The following is a 20,393-nucleotide window of genomic DNA, read 5'->3' on the forward strand; positions in this document are numbered from 1 at the left end:
CCAGTCCAGCCCTTGCAGCAGGGGAGCAGAGTTTCACCCGATTGCAACCCAGGTCTTGCGCTCATGCCACTGCCAGCCCCCCACGCCACGAGACCCCGGCGCTGGGCTCCCACGCTCACTTTCCTATGCTGCTCGTAGTTCCTGATGAAGTCGCGGAGCTGCTCCTCGCGGCTCTCCAGCGTGGCGTACAGCTGCTGCATCTGGCTCACCAGGTCCGTCTTCTCTGCCTTCAAGCGTTTGCGGTCGGCTTTCATGGCTGCAGGAGAGATGACGGCTCGAGCGTGGGGGCACAGAACCTTTCTTTTGCCTCCATCACTTTTACTTGTCGAGGAAAAATCATCAAAATTATGACCCTGGGGCTGGGCTGGGTGCAGATGCCCACTCATCCCCATCGCTGCTCCCCTGCAACCCCCTGAAATGCCCATCGCATCGCTGCTGTAGCTCCTAATCATCCCCTGCTCTCCAAGGGGCAGCTCAGCCCCTGCAGAAGGCGATTTGGGAGCAAAACTGCTGCTGCAGCCACAGGGCCCGGCGCAGGAAAACCTGCTGCTCCCTTCCAGGATAAATAAACCACAACCGGTTTATTTTTAGCAGCCAGGCAGATTCCTGCAGCGCTCCCACGAGCCCAGGGCACGGCTCCCCGCGTGCCCCCTTCCAGCTCAGCAATGCTGCATGGGGATGGAGCGGGATGCGATGTGGGGGGGTTTGGCCAGCCCCCCAGAGGAAATCAAGACCTTTGTGTTTTCCCTCGCCCACGCACCAGCAAGGGATGCTCGCCGACCACCAACCCGGGGACAGCTTTGCTGTAAGTCTGGTAAAACCGGGGAGGCATTAGAGAAATACCACGTAGGACAAAGGGCTTCAGTAATTTCCGCACGTTAAGGGCTTTGCCCAAGCCTTGAACTTGGTCCTTGGCAGCGCTGCAGAAATGCCCCGCGGCTCCCTGCTCCAGATACAACCCACCCCCCAAAAATAATACGCAGAATCAAAATGCAAACATTGCTTTTTGTTATAGGACAGACTCTGCGTGCTTTTCCACCCGGAGGAAGTGCTGCTCTCAGGGGAGTGGGATGGTATGAAACAACCCCTGCCCCTCCAGCGCTCGCTGCACTGCAAGCAGCTGAGCCTTGTGACTCACCCCTCTCCATAAGAAAAAAATAATAAATCCAACTCCCCTCCAAATCCCCAGAAAAACCAGCCCCAAGCCCACCGAGAGCTGTCTGTATTACAAAACCCTCCAGATGACAGCACCATCACGAGTGGGACCCATCTCCACACACGGGTCCAACCTATTTCTATTAAAGAAACCCAGGAGGAGCGTTTCAGCACAGGCGGTGCGTCCCACCCGCCCCGTCAGGAGTCACTCTGTCTGGGGGCTCATCCTGCCCCATGATGGGCCTCAGCTCCTCCCGACGAGACACGTGTGTGATAAAGACTGGATGGAGGAATGCAAGAAAACCATTACCACGGCACGCTTACGAGGAAATTAATTCCCTTTGTGCAATGAGCACCTTCGGTACCCTTGGCTTTGCGCCTCTGCCCTCCGCCAGCCCAGGAAGGCTTGTGCGGACCCTCCCTCGGCTGGGGACCCTCAGCCCCGGAGCTGCTTTTTGTTAAATACTCAGATAAAAGCATTTCCACCTGTGTGCAGGCAAGGAGAACATTGATATTAGATCCACACCAGCATCCTCAGGCAGAATAACCTACTAACAGCACCGTGTGTAACGCACCAGCGTAATGCACTGCCACAGCCCCCTAAAGAAGAGTAGCACCCCTGCTCAGCCAGCTGTCGAGCTCACCGCAGCCACCTCCCGCATCCCATCCCAGGTCATCAGGACTGCTGACTCGCGGAGGGATGTGCTCGGGAAGGAATTTCTTTCCGTCCACAGTTGTTGCTGTACACGTGTGCTGGGGAGATGCTTGGGATGGAGCCAGTAAGGGCTTGCAGGTTAGTGCAGGAAAAGGTTTGGGGGGGGCGGAAATCAGACCACAGGGTGGAAGAAGAGGGAGACGTTTGGGACAACACAGATTGTCATCCATTAAAAACCGGGAGCTGAAATTTTGAGATTTTTCGGACTAACTACTCTGCTATTAAGCATTGCAGGTAAATCTAAACACGGAAAAACAACAAACCAGCTAAGAAATGCCATAACGATTCCCGTTGTCCTGTGACAGGGAGCACTGGGGGTTCCTCCTTGCCTGCTTCAACGAACATGACTCCTCCTGGGACAACTGAGCTCCTTCCCACACCAGGACTTTCCTTACTTTTTTCCCCACTTAGGAAATTCCTACAGAAACCATCTAAAAATAACCGCAAGAGGACTACAGGTAAGGTCTTAAAAAAGCCCTTCCCACCACCTGCGTGTCTTTAACCACACGTGACCTCAAAACTCATTCCAAAAGCAGAAGGAAGGATGCGCGGAGTGAGCCAGACCCGCGGAGCCGGGTACCCAGCACCACCGTCCATGCTGGCTGCCGTTCCAGGGCACATGTTAGGTGACCTGGGCTCCAGCAGGGGAATTTCTGCCCCTCAGAACCCTGCCCAGGCAGGGTCCATCTCAGCCCCATCCCCGCAGGACATCACGCTGCCAAAACCCCTGTTTTCAAGCCCTTGAACGCTTTGTGACACTTATATAGGAATTTTTTCATTTCCTTGAGGATACCGAGAGGCTCTTGCCAAAGTTTAAGTCACATCTGCACTGGATGATGCTGGAGACAACAAAAGGCTCCTAATGAATTTAATTAAAGAGTGAGTCCTCTATAGCATACAACCTGTTTTAATTAGTGGCAGCGTTCAGGGTCCTTAAAGATTTACAGAAAACACTTCATCGCTTGCCAAAAATTCAACAACTGTTCAGAAGTACTATTAGGAAAAGAGCACCTACCACCTCCCAGGGTTGAATATTTACCAGTATTCAGGCTAAGCAGTGCAGCAGGAAGGTAATGGACTTTGGCTACTGCAAGAGCAGTTTCTTTCCTATTAACCCCAATGGACAATTTACCTTTTGTTTCAATTGGGATTTGAGAGATTTGCTAAAATTAATGCACTTTTTTTTCCCTCCCTGCCATTACCAGCACTCTCCCTCCTCCGAAACTGATTAGCTCCTCAGCTTACAGAAGATTTATCAGCCATTTGAGAACGTAATTCCAAACCCAATTAATAGGAAATTAATTGAAAGAGGCAGGAGAAAAATAAGAAGTTAGGCAGAAGCGAGCAGTTAGGGCTGCCAGTGGCTCCTGGACCGAGCACCGCTTGGTGCAGCAGCTTAATAGGTTCTTAGCAAACAAGCCTGGCTAATTACTCAGCCAGGGAAAATGAGCCATTGCAATCCACGGTGTGACGGCAGGGGCAGCCAAGGGGCAATAAAGTGGGTTTTCACTGGCCATCGGGGCCATCCCAGGAGACGAAATGGTGAAATTTTTTCTTTAATCTGACAACCCAGGGCCACGTTTCTGTGTCCCACCCCCTCAGGAACAGCTCAATACACCCCGCCCTCCCGCCCATCTGCACGGTGGGCTCCAGCAAAATCTCCGACCTGTTCGTCGACCCAAGACAGCAAGAGAAGCAAGAAATCCTAAACCTGTACCGTGAGTGGAAACTGTTTACCTCACGCAGCTTATTTGCATTATTTATTTTCCCCTCCCACCCACAGCACATGGCAGAAGCAGAGGGGGAACCCACCAGCCCCCCCTCAGACTCAGCACCTTGGCACCAGCCCTGGCAGCAAGCGGTGGGCAAGACAGGTTGGGAACAGTGGTGTGGACCCCCCAGCCCCCATCACTGCCCCCCACGTCCCCGCTAGTCCTGTAGCAGGTCAGCCTGTGCTCCCGTTATTTGAGCTTCCACGTCCTGCCACACGATCCATCCCCTGAGCATCGCTCCTTCCGGAGAAGAAGGATGATGGCCACAGAGTGGTGACGGGACCCACTCTACACCAGACTCCTCTTGCAGCCAAAACAATTAAAAATCCCTGCCCCCCAGAGCCTTCTGTTTCTACCTTTACCTAATGAGCCGAAATCTAACCGCTCCCATGTGCCAGCCTGAGCGGTACATCCCTGGCCAGGGCAGAGGCACAGCTGAGCCGCCCAGCGATGCCACCACCGATGGTGCCACCACCCCACGGTCCCTGCCTTGACACCTCACCAGCCTGGATGGGAATTAGCTGCTGCTTGCTAAAACCGAGCATCTTCCTGCTACGATGGGGGCTGTGATAAATACCATCCCATCCCTTCAACATTAATAATATCTAATTAAGGGAAAGTGAGGCAGTGGTGGTTGCACCATCTAGCCCAGGTTTGCTTGGAGAACACCTGGATCATAATTAATTTGGCTTCCTTGGTAATGGGATGTTAGATGAAACCCACTATGTTTGGGCCACGGCAACCTGCCTCTGCTTGGCTACCTGCTCCCGGGATGAAGCGGCAGATCCCAAACACAAGGCAGGGCACTGGCAGCGGACACGGCCACCTCTGACTCCCATCTGCTTGTGAGCGCTTCCCTTGCTGGGTACAAGGTGGATTTTCATACCAGGAATGGGATCCGAGCCAACTAACACTTACTGAGTCATGTACTTCTTCTCTAACACGGGGAAAGGCATGCTCGGGGGGCACCGCTCCAGCCTCGGCAATGCCCTGTGCAAGAGGAACGCGTAAACCCATCCTGTCCCATTAACATTCACTTAATTTCTCCTGTTTCTCTGCCCCAACCATGAAATTCAACATTGTCGCCATGACTAACCCATAAAATCAGTCAGCCCTGTGCAGGAGTCGCAGGCTCTGTAGTTAAACGGGCGCTGCCGTCACCGTCTGTGGAGATGGTCTTGCTGTCAAAGCCATCAATGTCACGCGGCGTCGGGCAGAGGCACCGCTCGCTCCCAGGTACACGGAGGTACGGTGGGGGCAGATTTGAGCAAAGTGCCAAATTTCAGGAACAACAACAACAAAAAATAATCATGTGAGGCGTTCACCTTGCGGGCATTTACCTGCAACCACCCTGCTGCGAGGCCAAGGGCTTGCCAAAGCAGAGCCCCAGGGGTCACCAAGCTGGTCAACGACTTGTGCTGTGACTTTAAGGTGGGTCTTCACAGGAGCAGAACAGGTTATCTGTACAGAGCCCCACGTCCTTTTGGTGGAGGGGGCTTCCTCCGCTGGGTCCAGGGCTGAGACGCCCATCTGCTGGATGCCCAACCACCAGGACACCCATCTGCTGGGACATCCAACTTCCCACTCCTTGGCCGCCCCCTTTCACTGCAGCCAGCCAGGGGTGCTGGGGGTTTCTGCGGGGGGCTTGCCGCAGCCCAAACACCCTCCCTGGGGGCTCACAGCTCCGAGGTGCGGGTTTGCGAGGGAGGAGACCACGCTACAACCCATTTGCGGAGCAGACGCCAAGCCGGATCACGCCTCCCCGAGCCGCGGGAAAGCCAGCCCAAGGTCTCCACCTTGGCAGTCGAAAAGGAAACAGAAACCAGGTTTGCTCTCCCTGTGATAATCCCGCAGGTGAGCTCTGGCATATTGGATAAACCTGCCCACAAACGGGGCTGCTGCCATTAGCCCACACACTCACAGATGTCACCTGGCCAAGAGGCTCCTCAAGTCCTCCAGGCGCTCGGGCACAGTCCCTTGCAGCAGCAGGACCAGCAGCAATAAAGCTGTCTGCAACTTCTCCTGCCAGAGATTTCTGCATCAGAAATCCAGAACACATCCACACCTTTCCAACCAGGGCTGGGGAAAAATATCTACGTGCATTAACACTGTAAGCATGATCGGGAGTCCCAGCCCCAGCCAAGGAGGAGAGGATGGTAGGACGTAGCGCTATGGGATTCTACTTGGACGTGAACCGATTTTGAAAAAAGTGCAAGCGATGGAATTAGCCCAGAAAAAGGTGCAACAAGGAAGCCTAAAGCACATGCTGCTGGGGATACTGAAACTGCTCGAGTCAGTCCTGCAGAGCAGCCTGTGCTGCTGCAGATCCCTGCTCCCCCCCTCAGCACGGCACCAGGAAGATGCCACACGGGCTGGTCACCGGCTCTGCCCCCGTGCAAAATCGGGACGGGCTGGAAACGCACTGCCAAAGAGGGACGATGAGCCCACGCTCCTCCACCCAGACCAAACAGAACCCTGCGTGGCCATGGAAAACAAAGGCACTTGAACCTGCAGGAGCCCCCCTGAAAGCAAACCCTGCCGGCAAACCTTCTCCGCTTCCCTCGGCATGAAGGCCCTGTGAGCCAACATCTATCTGAACCGGTTGCGTCGTGCTTCCAGGCTCAGAGCCAGCAACGACAACAGATTTCCATATAATTTATCTGCTAACGACGTTACACGCGCCCCAAGGCTGGCCTTGCACCGCTGCAGGCGCAGGGATGCTGCAGCCGATGCTGCCGGGCATCCTTCAGCCAGGAGCACGGGGCTGGGCAGCGCTGCGTGCTGTGGGGTGGGGGCAGCTCTGGGAGCCACGGGGATCGGCTGACACGAAGTCCTGAGCTACAGGACAGTGTGGCCGGGTATCCCACAGCTCCCTGTGCTGCCTTATCCCGCAGCTCCTTAACACAGAGCCATTACTTCCCCCAGCGCCTCTATTAGCAGACACGTTTCTCCTGGCAGAGCCATTCACCAGGCGCAGTTATTGCCGTTTTTTCCCTCTTTTTGGCTACAGATAACTTTTTCACAGAAAGGAAAAAGGATTTTTCCCCATCCCTCCAGCTGCTGATCCCGTTTCCATATTACCCATCTCCATATCCGCCGCCGTGCTAAGCCTGCTCTGCTGCCCAGCGCCTCCAGCCCAGCTCATGGGGCCGGATCCAGCACGGCGAGCTTTTCCAAATTACCCCAAAGCTTTCCAGTATTGCAGGGGAGGGACGGAGCATCGATTTAAAAAGGCTTCTTGTTACGCACCATTCCAAGTGCAAGCTGAGATTCCCACTTCCCAGCCATCACACCTGCAAAGAAGTCCTGGAAAACCAATCCCAGTGGCTCACATAGCAGCCCAATAAAAAACCTACATTATATTCCTTAAATACTCACGATTCTCAAGCCAACCCCAGTTTTTCTCTATACTATCCTCCGCAGAAGTGCTTATAACCTCGCTGCAGCTTCCTAGATGACTACTACTAATTTTTTTTGGAAAGAGGCTTAAAATAGTTCTGCTTTTCTGTATTTTGTGTTTATCAGCACTTCTCCCTCCCCGTCCACACGGAGCAAACATTCTCTCATTAAGGTTTTTCTTCTCCAGTTACAGTTTTATAGACCCAGAGCATTTTCTGCTGCTGGAGGCTGCACTGGTGGCCTGAGGGGGCTCAAGATTTTAAAGATATTTTGGCTGTTACTAATTTATAGGAATGTTTTTGCCAATCAGAGAGCAATAGAATAATATTTTCTGAAATCCCCTCCCCAAAAGGAGACTCAGGCCAATTCCCTGCCCCCCCTCTACATCTCAGCCCCTCGGCTGGGGGAAGATGTGATGGGTTGGGGCTCTCCCACCCTGCAGCCCCTCCTGTGCCGCTCAGCCTCTGAGCACGAGTCCTTCTGGCAGCCTCTCCATAACCCGCAAACAGGAGCCGACACGCAGAAGTTACACTCGGTACGTGCAGGATTTGAGATGATATTTAGAGCCATGGCACTGCAAGGGTTGAAGCAGAAGAGCTTTCCCCCACCCAGGCTCACCCCCTGGCTCCAGCCAGATCCTCCTGCCCGGACAGAAGTTTTTGGGGTAACAAAGCTGCGCCGCGGTGTTGCGCTCTGCTCGCCCCATTCCCTTGCCTGCAGCACCCCAATCCACGCGTGACAGCAGGAGACCCGGCCCCTGCCTCCAGCAGCGCTCCCGCTAACTCCAGGCGGGATAAAGCAAACTGCAGCCACCAGGAAACTCTGCTGCTTCCCTCCTAGAGTCCGAGGGGCTGGGATCCAACCCACCCCCACCTCACCAGCTGCCTTGCAGCTGCTCCCTTGGCTCTACTCTACAGCTGGCTGCAGCGGGATTCCTTCGCAAATGCCCTCCATCCCATTTCCCAGCTCGTCCTGTCCCAGTGCCACCCCTCGTCCCATCCCAGTACCACCCCTCATCCCATCCCAGTGCCACCCCTTGTCCCGTCCCAGTACCACCCCTCGCCAGGGCAGGACAGCAGGGGGGTCCCAGGGAGCACTGTCCTGCCATCACCCCCCCCCCCCCACATGCACACAGTGAATGCATGCTGCCCAGCCCAAGTGAAAAGGACAGGTTTTCCTTGCCTCAGTGATTAATTTCTTGGAATTTTGGGGTTGTGCTGGGGGGGGTGCACGCGAGGAAGGACGCGCAGCCCTTACCCTGCAGAGCCTCCTTGGCGCGTGCCAGCTCCTGCTCCTTCTGCGCCAGCTGCACCTTCAGCTCGGTGGCAGAGAGCACCTCCGGGGACTTGCTGCCGTGCGTCTCCTCCAGGTCTTTCGTCAGCATTTCCTTCATTTGCCGGAGCAGGTGAACCTCCTCCTGCAGCTGGGCCACCTCCTCCCGCAGCAGCGCTGGAGGAAGAGGAGACACAATGTGAGGAAGTGACCGACGGCTCCCGGCACGGCCCCACACACCCGCTGCAAACTCCAACCCGGGGGAAATGCTGCCGAGGCGACCACCCCACGTGCAAAACCGCTTTGCACAGCCCAAAACCTGCAGCAGTGCTCGCAGCACACCGGGACCGGAGGAGGAGGAGGAAGGATGTGATGGGGAGGTGCCGGGTAGGGAGTGGGGAGCCTTCCCTGGGTACTGGTTTCCAGTTTTTGCATTAAGAAATTAAAAATAAGTGTTAATACATAATAGTAATAATAATAAACCAAGAACCACCTCCCCACCCAAACCACTCACTGGTGGGGTGCTCATATGGCCAGCATCCCACAGAGGCTGCTGAGCTCTGCTGTGCCCCATAGGATGCGCTTCAGTCTGCTCCGGCCAGCCACGCGTGTGGGGTGTACTCAGAAATATTCAGCAAAACCTCTCTGAGACTGGGAAAGGGAAGACGATGCTTCCACCTGCGGACCTGAATCCTGAATTTTTCAGGTTTACACTGGGTGAAAGCTACACCCCTCACAGCAGCCGCGTGGCAAAAGCATCCCAGTGCATCCCAGCACATCCCAGCCTGGGTCCCCTCTGCAGCGGGAAAGCTCCAGCAACCTCCTTTCCTACAGCTATGCCCACTCCTGGGGGTCATAAAGTGCTTTTCTGCTATTCCTACATTGCACCCATACCCTCACTTCCCCTCGCTACCCTGTTCCTGCAAAGCACCGCTGGGCCATGCATGCGCCGCTGCGATCCTCCGCACGAGCCAGACATCGCGATGCAAAATGACTCGCGGCAGCGTGCGAACAGCTTTATTCTGCTTCCCCCGCCCCCGCCCCCCCGCCTTTGAGAACACACAGAGAAAACCCTTACTCATCCAAAGGGGGTTAGTGATTGCTTGGGTTTGCACCGTGCCTGGGGATATGGGGAGAAAACCCCCACCCCTCAGCATGCATGTTATGGTTACAGAAAAACAAAAGAAATCAACACCCTATCTCCAAGCTGCTGCTGTTGGGTCCTTTCCCCAGTATCAGACACCCTGGGGGCCACCAGCTGGGCACGAAACACAGAGGGTTTGTCTCCTATTTTTGCCGAGGTCCCTCCACTCGCTCTGGCGAAGCGGCGGAGCAGACTGTGGCGGCAGGACAGGGAGAGGCGGCTCCCCCCCGGCCCCACCAGCAGTTGCGCCAGGAAGGCATAAAATCTGGTTTGCATACTTGAAATGCTTCCCGTATGAAAACTGGCAAGGCCCCATGCTGTAAATTATTTAGCAGTAAAGTCACTAACGAGGAACAGTCGAGCTCCGGGCTGCAGATTTCGGTGCAGTCCAAAGCGCTTTCTTGAAATTCATGTAAAAAGCAAGAATCGAGAGGGGGTCAAGGCTGGAGGCGTCTTCCCCTGGGGGGGCTGCAGAAGTGCAGCGTTTCCCCTCCAGCCTTTGGGAAGCCGGGGGGATGCGAGGGACCCGTACACGTGTAGTATTTGCCGTGCAAAACCCACCCAGCGCCTTCCCCAGGTGCGCAAAACCCCGGGCGACCCCACAGAGCACCAGTGCCTGCCACGAACCGCTCAGGTTTCCCACATGGATAATTAATTTCCACGTCTCGTTCCAAGCCACCTCACCCAGGAGATGGGGTGGGCTGCCCCCAGCAAAGACCCAGTGCGGGACGAGGGAGGCAGGGCAGTTGGCGCAAGGGCGATGGAACCCGCCGGGTTTCTGCAAATTGCAGCATTTTGGTGGGAACCCCTGAACAGTCCCAAGGAAGGGCAGCCCCGGGGGTGGATTTATGCAGCAGGGAATCCTGGAGGGGTCCTTGGGCACAGCCCGAAAGCAGATTTTCAGCCGCTTCTTACAAAGCTCCTGTCTACAAAGCGCTGCCCGACACAGCTTCCCCGAAACCACCGTTCTGCTCCAGCCCTGGTTAGAAAACGGCAAAAAGCACCCCAAAGGCGTTCCTCCTTTGAAGCAGGCTACAAGGCCATTTAATCCCCAGCTTCATACTCTGCTCCTGAAACCACTGCAAGATTAAATCCAAGATCCAGAAGAAGCTGCAGGTGCAAGCAGGGAAGGAGTGTATGGCACCGTGTGCCCCGTGCCACCGGCTGCCAGGCACACAGCTTCAGCTGCACGCTTATGGCAAAACCTCAGCTATGGAACCCCAGATCAACCAGAAACCAGGGATTCTTGCTTTGGCATATCCATATAATTTAAGATATATATACATCATCTATTAAAAAAAATGTATTGTGCTTTGTGATATGTATTCATTTTTGCAATACATCTACATTTTGTAATACATACATATATTGCAAAGCACAATCCCCTTTTTTTACAGATAGATATACACATAAAAATTGCAACACGCAGGCCACGCAGCCAAGGTGCGCCAGGAAAACCCTACACCCCTTGCTAGGCTTGGAGAGTGAAAGACCTCACCAGTTTTTCAATACACTGCCAAGCACTGCAGTCCCTGCTCCCCTCCCAGCTCCCTCCTGGGGCTGCTGCCGGTGCCTTCACCATAAAAACCTGGAACAGGCTTTGCGGCAAGACAAACCATCCGGACCCTTCCCATCGAGTTTCTAAAGGGCTTTCTGGGAAAGAAGCTGACATTTCAGGGAAGCGATGGGAGTGACAGCATCTCCCGGTCTCCTTTGGAAACCATTTCACGAGCGATTTCTTGCATCATTCCAAGCTTCTTCACAGCACCCGCTGCCAGGCAGGCTGGACGGCAGCAGAGCCCCGGTGTTGCCTTGCACCCGTCATTACCCTCCGCTGCGCAGGATTCCCACCCCGCTCTGATATTCCCCCGGGCTCCCCATCCCTCCCACCCATGCCAAGTTTAAGCGCCTCAATAAATGATTCAAAAAGCGCCATTTGCAGGCAGCCCTTAGCGATCCTTACAGAAAAGTTCCAATAACTGGGAAAATAGGGCCAATTATTCAGGAACCTCATTCCAACCCCTATTCTTCCCCATGCAGACGGCTCGGCAGGGATTTCCATACACTTTCCCGTGGGCTGGATGGGTCTGGGTCTCCATCTGAAGGCACAAAGGTGCTGCCCATGGCTTGAAGCGAGCATCCCCTCTCTAACGGGGGCCGGGGCTCAGCACCCCACACATGGGGCTCCACACGCATCCCCAACATGATGCAAAAATACAATGTGGAGGACAGAATAATTTTTTTTTTAAATTTTTGCAGTTTGCCCTTGCAAGCATTGCTACGCTGGGGTGCAAAGTTACATGTGCTGTTAGGAATTGCCTCCCAAATGTAACAACCTCGAGGCAAAAAGCTGCCACAGCACATTTTCCCCAGCATTTTTGCCCCTTTTTATCTTTTTAACCTTTTTTTGGAGTACATGTGTGACTACACGCTACAATTCCTGAGGACCTGGGGGGAAGGAGGTATCATCCCGCACGGACGAGCCCTGTCACACGCTGGCTCATTCCAGCCCTTTCCAAATCTGCCCCAAGTGGGCAGCGATAAAATTAATGCAATTTAAACATTTCCCGGACTAACTGACAAAAACTACCATTCATGCTGAAATAACTGGCTGTTAATTATCTTTCAGTTGATAGCATTAAACTTCCCTGACACTATCGAATTCTGCACCCTTGACGCTTTAAGCCCTGAAGAGACAACGTAAATAAGACTTTTGCAGGGGTTTTAATTGTGGCGGACACCTCCAGACAGCATCTGGGGCCGAAGTTTCCACTCCTGCTCCTGCAAATCCCACCTTGGGCTCCTCTCGGCAGCAGATCCACCGGCCATGCAGCAGCAAAGCCTTTTACTGGCCTTGGAGCTGGCATCACTTTAAAAACATCCATTTAAAAGCCTTTTTTTCCCCTGTGTAACTCAGCTGACACGATTGCTGTACACGCGTTTCTGTCTTGAGAGGGTACAGATTAAAAATGAATGCGGTGTAAACGTCAAGCTTTATGTTGGTGAAATTAGTATCTTGGGTGAAAGCTGCATTTTGTGCCGCTGTTGCAAGTTTGCCAGCAAGATGGTTTTTGCTTTGCTGGGCACAAGTCAAGGGGGTTTTTATCCAGGACATCAGCAGGGAAACGGCCAGATGATGGAAGCGTGCCCTGGCTCACGGCAGTGATGGCCACACGTGGGCAGAGAGCACATCTCGCTGTGGACCAAGCGCTGAAGATCAGTGGATCAACCCCCAGGGGTGATTTGCACAGGTGATCCCTGCACGGGGATGCAAGCGGGGGAAAAAAAAAAAAAAGGGGAAAGATGGGAAAATGCAAAATCTCTGAGCTAACGGCATCACCTAACAGACCTTCACCCACTGAGAGCATGAACCCTCGGTCATCGTTCCCTCCCTCCTGCAGGGCTCTGGCTCAGGATCGATCGATAGTAGGTACACACACACACACGTAAATACACATGGACATACATACGCCTCTGTCCTGGGATGGCAAGTACAAGGGTCATACAATAAAGAGTATCATTAGAAGAAAACAACGATTTAAGACCCAGGGATCAGCCTAGCGAGTACTTTAAAGAGCATCCCAGCGCCTTTGCTCCTTCAGCAGCTCTCCAGCTTGGGAGCCAAGCCTCCTGCAGGAAGGTCCAGCCTGACATCGCTCCCAAACAGGAGCCAAGCCTCCTGCAGGAAGGTCCAGCCTGACATCGCTCCCAAACAGCCTGCAGGACGTCCAGCTTTCCTCCCTCGGCACATCCCAACACGGCATAATTCGGAGGAAAAGCAGGAAGAACCAGGCACCGGGCTGGGTGACAGCCAGGCATGGAGCAGGGGGACCAGCCACTGCCACACCGATGTCTGCAAGGAGCCGGCCTCTCCGCAGAGGAGCCCACACTCGATAAAACATTTGCTTTGTGCAAAACACGCTCAGATTTGCAAAAGACCCAGTTACCGCCGCTGCCTGGGACCTGCTGGTGCAACATCAACGTGTCCAGCCTCTCCCTCAGACACCACGCTGGACGCACAGCGGCTCAAAACCAAAGCCCCATGCAGCAGCATCTCCTCGAGGGGTCAAGAACAAGGGCCTGTGACTTAGTGACTTGTCCATCACGACACCCAGCCCAGGCCTGCTGCCGCACATCCCAGCTCCATCCCTGGGCACAGCACCTACCGCAGCACCGTGGTGCTTTGGGGACCACCACTCCCTCCCAGGTGGGCAGTGGGACCCCAGCCATGCCCAGCAGAGCCTCTCGGGCTAACGAAGGGAATTTTGGTTCCACACATCCATCATTTACTTTCCAAGGAGAAAGCTTTAGATTCCACCCCTGCTACCGCCGTTATGCTGCGAGTGAGCGAGCTGTCACGCCTGGACATGGGTACGCATGCTCCTCAGCAAGTTCAGGTTAAAGCTTTCGCCCAACACACATACATCCTCGCTAACGCCATTTCTGAGCATGCTCTGAGTTCGACACCCGCTTGGCCTCGGTGCATCCATAGGGTCACATGCTTCCAGACACTTGGCCTCGGTGCTTCGATAGGGTCTCAACCCCGGGACAGGACCCCCAGCCATACGCCCCCACTGTGCACCATCAACCGGCACTCGCGTCCGCCTGCAAATTTACCCCTGTGTCCTGCCACCCCCCACTCCCCTGAATTACCCCCGTGTCCTGTCCCTCACTCCCCCCAAATTACCCCCATGTCCTGCCCCCCCCCCCCCTCCCCCCCCCCCCCCCAGAAGGACTATTCCCCCACACAGACCCCTGCTCGGCTGCCCTGTCTGCACACCGGTGGCTGTCGCACAACGGATATAAAAAAAAAATAATCAAACCTGATATAAACCTCCCGTGCATGCCGGGGCGGGGGGAGGGGATGGGCAGAGGGGCTCGGGGGTTGCTTACAACAGCACAGAGGATTTTAAAAGCAGCCGGCCGGCGGGCTGCGACCCCCGGAGCCCCCGGGAGCCCCCCGCCGGCTCCCAGCACGCTCCAACTTCGCCAGACAAAATGGGCTACGGGGTGCGGGGGGCCGCCCGGCCGCCGTCCCCACGGCCGCGGGGGAGCTGGACCCCCTGGCCCCAGCCCCGGCGTTGCCCTGGGAGCGGGGGCCCAGCCCGCACGCCACGACCACCCTCGGCGGCCCGGGCGAGCTTCGAGGCCGCTCGGCAGCCGCCCGTGTTTTGTTCCTCCCAGGAGGAAGCGAACTGCAACGGCACAAAGCCAGCGGGGGAGGGCAACACCCGCCGGGCCGCGGCCCCCCCGCGCCGCCCTGCGAGGCGGCGGGACCCCCCGGGACCCCCTTACCTGCGTGGGCTACGCGGGGACACAGCACCCTGCCCTGAGCATCGTCCCCCGCTGCCCCTCGCTGTCCCCAGGGACCCGAACAATAGGCCGGGAGCGGAGCGAAACGCCGCTGGCCGCGGCGCGTCCCCGGCTCGCTCTCCTGCTCCGACTTCATGGCGGGGGCCGGGGGGCTCGGGGGTCCCGGGCTTTGGGGCTCCCCGGGCGGGCAAGCTCCTCCCCAGCACGGCGCTGCACGGAAGTACGGTGGACGCTACCTGTGCCGGGAATTTGACCCGTCGCCGGTGGCCGCGTTGCCCCAGCCTGATGTCACGCCAGCAGGAGTGGCTCTGCCCGCAGCCCAGCCGAGGTGCGCAGGATGAGGCCCGCAGCTCTCCCCGCCGCCCCGGGCCGCACCAACCCGGTGGCGGAAATGATTCCCGGCGCCGGCCATCGCTCCTGCTGCCACCCACCGAGCCGGGAACGGCGCCGCTCTCTTTGCGGTACTGGCCCACCACCGGCAGCGCGGTGGGGAAACTGAGGCACAAGGTAACGCGCTGCGGAGCAGCCCTGCCTCCGGCACACGGCAGGCTCTTCCTTGCAAGGGGAACGGACGCGGCGCTTGTTCTTGCAGCGCTGTTGTGATTTATTTTGTGCAGGCGGGTGGCGACTGCACAGCACCCACCACTGCAGGAGCATCGCCGCAAGCCGCCAAGGCTGGACCCACGGCGAGGAAGGGCAGAGGTGGGGAGCTGGTGGGGTGGGGCGAGCAGGGACACCACAAAACCCAGTGAGAAAATAGGGGCCATTTATTTTTCTATAATAAAAACTGCATAAAGACACACCGGCAATCCCAAACCCTCCAAAACCCACCAGACTCACGTCGCTTTTTGGCTCCCTATGGCACACACCGCCCCATTACCTGCCTTCACCCAGCTGCCTGGGCTGCCTCTTTCCAAGGCCTCCGCAGCAGACCCACTTTTTAAATTTATTTACCCCACCAAGGAGATGAGGAACCGCACAGAAGCACTTCGGGTTTATGGATTTGTGCCCGTCTCTCCACTGCTACCCTCATCAGATGAACACTGCCCAGCTGCCGGCCCAGGGATGCTTTGCGGGCAGCTCCCAGCACGCTGCCTGCACGCACCTCTCGCTCTGCCCAGGAGGGCAAGAGCTGCCCAAAACTCAGAGAACACAGTCCTGAGACAGAAAATCACCGTGCTCCACTCTCCAACATCGCCTGGCACGCGAAGCCTCGGCCAGCCACTGCAAACCCAGCGCCCCCACCCTACAGCAGCGGCATCTTCGGCATGGGGAAACTGAGGCACGCCTGGTGCGCATGGGCTCTTACACTCTTGGGAAGCTGGTGGCAACGTAACCGCAGAAGTGAGCCATCCCTGGCTGGGAAGAGGCACAGCCGTGGCCATCTCGTACACCCAAGCGAGCCTGGGTCAATAAACCAGGCCCCTGCCCACCTTGCCACCCCCCGCCCCACTGCCGGGCATTGCCCCACTCCTGCCCTGCTGCTTCCTCCCCAGCAGCTTAGGAAGGGAGTCAGGTTTGTTTTGCAACAAGCTTTGCTTTTCATTGCAATAAACTCCAGTGCATGCAACAGGCTGGCACTGGCAGGGCTCGCGTTGCCGGCAGCCTGGTGCATGCCATGGCACCGCCCGCAGCGTCACTGCCAGGGCGTGTGATGCCCCCTGATCACCCCAACCCCTACCATCACCAACCTCCTCCATGCCCACGGAAGCTCAGCTCTTAGCTGCTGCGTCACCTCCCATCGCTCCCTGTTTGCACAACTCCCCTCCCCGGGGATCAAGTCGGAGCGCGCCCGCCTGTGCCGACTCAGCTCCCGGTGCAGCAGGGACGCTGCGCTGGCTGGAGCATCCCCAGGCAAGCGAGGCAATGCCACCGGGTTGGGGAGCACCGGCTGGTTTACCTCTGCTTTGCAAACAAGCATGGCACAAAGGTGAGCGTGCGCCTCTCGGTGCGATGTGCCGCGGCACGGGAAGGGGCAGAGCAGCCGTGGCCCCACACCAAACCTAGGGAGGAGGCTCCCTGTGTCACGGGCATTGCACAAGCCCTGAGCTCCCCAAAAGCAGCTCCTTGGAGCCTCCTCCGACCCGCTGAGCGAGCGGGAAGACTGGGCTGGGCTCGCATCCTTGCTCCTGCTGACTAATGGCGCACCAAGCAGCGCTACGCACGCCCACAGCACCAGCAGTGCCCATCCTCATCCCCAGCACACGCATGCAGTGAGATGTGCTGAGATGGGGCAGCACTGCTGCTCTTCAGCCCAGCAGGGATGCTCCTACCCCTTCCTATTGGATTAAAAACCCCTTTGGAAGGCGCATGGGAAAAGGGTGCTGGTTAATTAGAAGGCAGTGCACACCTTGCCCAGGTTTGCATGGTGCAGCCGGGCTGGGCAGCGCTTCCATTGGGGTTGGGCTCTGGGGTCCTGCCCTTGCTTTGGAGCAGCCCGTTACTGCGTGGCCAGGGCCGGGCGATGGTGGGAGCGCGGCGGGGAGGGGACGCCAGCCCCATGCCGGGAAGAAGCTGAGGCCGGGGGTATTTTTGTCCATTGAGTCACTTCCCGCGGCTCCCAGCTGCTGCCTGTGCCGGCAAGGGGACAGGCGCTGGATGTTGGTGTGAACGGGTCTGTCCCTTCATCGCAAAGCCTGGCAGGGAGCTACCTGCCTCCTTCAACCCCCCCAGCCAAGCCCCTCCTGAGGGGCAGGGGGGCCATTCCCACCCAAGCCTGGCTCAGAAGGTCCCTGCAGATGTGGCACGCGGGGGCTGATCCAAACCAGGCAGCTCCACCAGAGGACAAACCTGCATCAGGCACCATCTCCAGCTTCCCGGTCCCACCAGGGTTATGGCTCTGGAGTAAGCTGGCTATGGGTGGTCACCACCAAACCCACCCACCTCCTTCAAGGTGCGGCTGAGGATCCCAACTATCCCCTGCAAGGGCAGGGACCACTACAGACTGGCAACAGGGAGTCACAGCGGACTCCAAAAGCACTTCAGCTTCAGCATCGCCACTCAAGGTACCGTTCTCACCAGAACACTTAATGGCAATTGGTGGTGCATTAAATGCAGCTTGACCATATAGATGTGGATGTATGTACTACCCTGAAGGCACAGGCACCTGCGGTGACTGCTGACTAATGCAAGCGCGGTGAGAAGTACCTCTGCAGAAAGCCAGCAATGCGTTTCCATACCTTTGGACAGGAGCTGGTCCTTGCAGAGCTCCATCTGACCCGAAGAACAGTGCTGTCCACAAAAACCACCCACCCACCGACTGGAACAGAGGAACAGACCCTCTACAAATCCTCCTGCAGCAAAATGCCGCCTGCTTCCAGGAAAACTTGCCAAAACATTTCCACTGCACCGTGGAAACCCCCTTCTCCATCCTCACATCTCGCAAAAAGAAAGAAAAAAAACCCCCAAAAACCAAATAAAGGAGACATTTCGAAACAGAGCTGATTTCTTTTTTCCCCCCGGTTTTCCTTTCAAGGAAAAACTTTTCTCAGAAATGACACGTTTTTGTCAAACACTTCACTTGTGACAAATTGGCACTGTCACCGAGAAGCGCGCGCGGCTGGGAGCTTCGCGGCGCTTTGGGAAGCCTCTGTCTGCTTTTAGCGAGTTCAAAACCCGACAGAGGCGAGGCTGCAAAACGTAACGTGTGAGGCAGAGGATTAATTAACGTAGATCTGGCTCCAAAACCAGAGGAGGTAAGAGTAATTTTCATTCAGGAACTTGGCATCTCCTCCTCCTCCAGCGCTGCCGGAGTACTTTAAGCTCCTGAAAATCGCACATGCATTGCCCAGAGTTTTTGCCATGATTAATTAAAGCCTCAACGGAGAGAAAAATCCACAGGGATTTAACAAATTTTTTTATGTCCCTACCCAGTGACGTACACAGTGACTTTCTCCTTCTTTCGAATAGCACTGCAAAAGCTGTTTGCAACGTAGAGAGGCAAAAAAGCAACAAGTAGAGGGCAAACACCATCATGCCGGTTCCTGTGCTCCCAGCTGCAAGCTCGTTTGGTACAGTTGCCCGAGTTATTTCTACTGTGTTTGTTATTTTATCAGGAGAATTATGGTTATCACCACAGACATTGTATGCCTAACAACTTCTGGGCTCCTTACAATATTTTTATTCAAATGCTAAAAAGGCTGTAATGAGACTAAGATAATGGCCTGCAAAAAGAATAAGATATGGATCAGAATTGGGGGAATTTGGTTTAAAAAAAAAACAAAACAAACAAAAAAGGAGGAGGAAAACAAACAAAAATTACCCATCCCAATTAGCATTCAAAGACAGTAAAGGGGGGGGGAGCGGGAAATAGGTATACTGGGGAGGGTTGTTTCAGCTGGTACCTAAACCCCAGCGCAACCTGCCCTGCTGCTTCTCGGGTGATGAGCAGCTCTGCCTTGAAGAGCGGCTGGCAGGGGAGGGAAGCCCCCAGCCCCTGAGCCCCCACTGCCGAGCGCCTCGCCAGCTGGGACCCACACCCCTGGGGGGCCAGGCGCCCACCAGTGCCGTGCCCTTGGCAGGCAGCCTGCTGCTCGCTGCCTGCATCCAGCAGCGATGCCGCCGCCTTCCCACCCTCCCGGCTTCGTCAGCGCTAACGAGCGTGCGGGGAGGCGAGGGACACCCGCAGCCGTGGAGGGGACAGGGCATGGGTGGCTACCCGGCGTGGGCATCGACCAGCGAAATGTGGGCTCCCCGACAGCGCTGAACCCCACCAGAATCAATATTGTCCTTTTTAAAACAACGCTGGGGGGAAACGCCGATCTGATATAGATTCAGTGTTGAGTTTTACATTATTCATTGAACCTCGTTCTATGTCATGCTGCAGCGAATATATTACCATATATGATGACAAAGAAATTACAAAACTCCTGCAAATACACGATAAAGCAGCAGCCTGGGCTGCTATGGCAGCCCGCTCGATCGCCCATCTCTCATTAGCAACATGTAATTAAGTCGCTATACATAGGGGTTGTGCCTGTGCCGCCAGCCACTTTATGGTGAAAGAGGAGAATAATGAATCAAAACAGTAATAAACCAAACAGCAACAAAACCCAGCGCTGCGTGGCAGGTCTCAGACTTCAGGAAATGTTCCCTTGTCGAGGTTTGCGATGCCACGTCCCACCCGCTGCACAGCCAGCCACGTCACCGCAGGGCCACCGTGGGCCACCACGTCCCCAGAGCCACCCAGCTCAGCCCAGCTGTGCAGGGACCGCGGGGGCACTGCCAGGGAATGGGCTGCATGCAGAGAAATAACAGGGAAAAAAAAGAAGCCTACCAGGAAAAGTTAATAATTTATCTGTACATAAAAATGCGCCCCCATTTCTAAAGCTCACTTTGCATCCTCAACGACATGCACGAGTTCGCTGGGGCTGGAGGGAGCAGCTCAGTGCCAAATCCGGACACTATCTGTGCTAACCAGATGTTAGTGCCTTTATTTTTTTATTATTTTTATTTTTTGAAGCTGCCCTTTAGCTTCCAGAGTTTCAAATAAGCAATTCCAGTGATCCCTCTTCATTAACACTCCAGCAAGATATAAATGTGTATTAGGGAATTCAGTGCAGAAAACATCTTTTCATGACACCTGCTGCCCACACAACCTGCTGCATTTATCAAAACGAACAGA

The 20,393-nt window shown here is 55.7% G+C and overlaps 1 protein-coding gene and 1 long non-coding RNA gene across 6 annotated transcripts in view; one reads left to right on the plus strand and one right to left on the minus strand.

The window, feature by feature from the left end:
• Positions 1-20,393, minus strand: part of KAZN (kazrin, periplakin interacting protein) — a 225,585-nt gene that overhangs the window by 4,352 nt on the left and 200,840 nt on the right. For 2 of the 5 annotated variants that reach the window (XM_055705111.1, XM_055705112.1), the window contains 2 exons: positions 8,299-8,490; positions 120-256 (listed from right to left, as the gene is read on the minus strand). In XM_055705111.1, the coding sequence (XP_055561086.1) occupies positions 120-256; positions 8,299-8,490 (329 nt within the window). The other 3 variants (XM_055705114.1, XM_005443988.3, XM_055705113.1) reach the window with 3 other exon arrangements.
• Positions 15,461-18,207, plus strand: LOC114017211 (uncharacterized). Its single transcript, XR_003562109.2, has 2 exons — positions 15,461-16,700; positions 17,600-18,207. It is a non-coding gene; the product is annotated as an uncharacterized LOC114017211 (long non-coding RNA).

The sequence above is a fragment of the Falco cherrug genome, chromosome 3, assembly GCF_023634085.1.
Source record: "Falco cherrug isolate bFalChe1 chromosome 3, bFalChe1.pri, whole genome shotgun sequence".
In the NCBI taxonomy this organism is placed as follows: Eukaryota; Metazoa; Chordata; class Aves; order Falconiformes; family Falconidae; genus Falco; species Falco cherrug.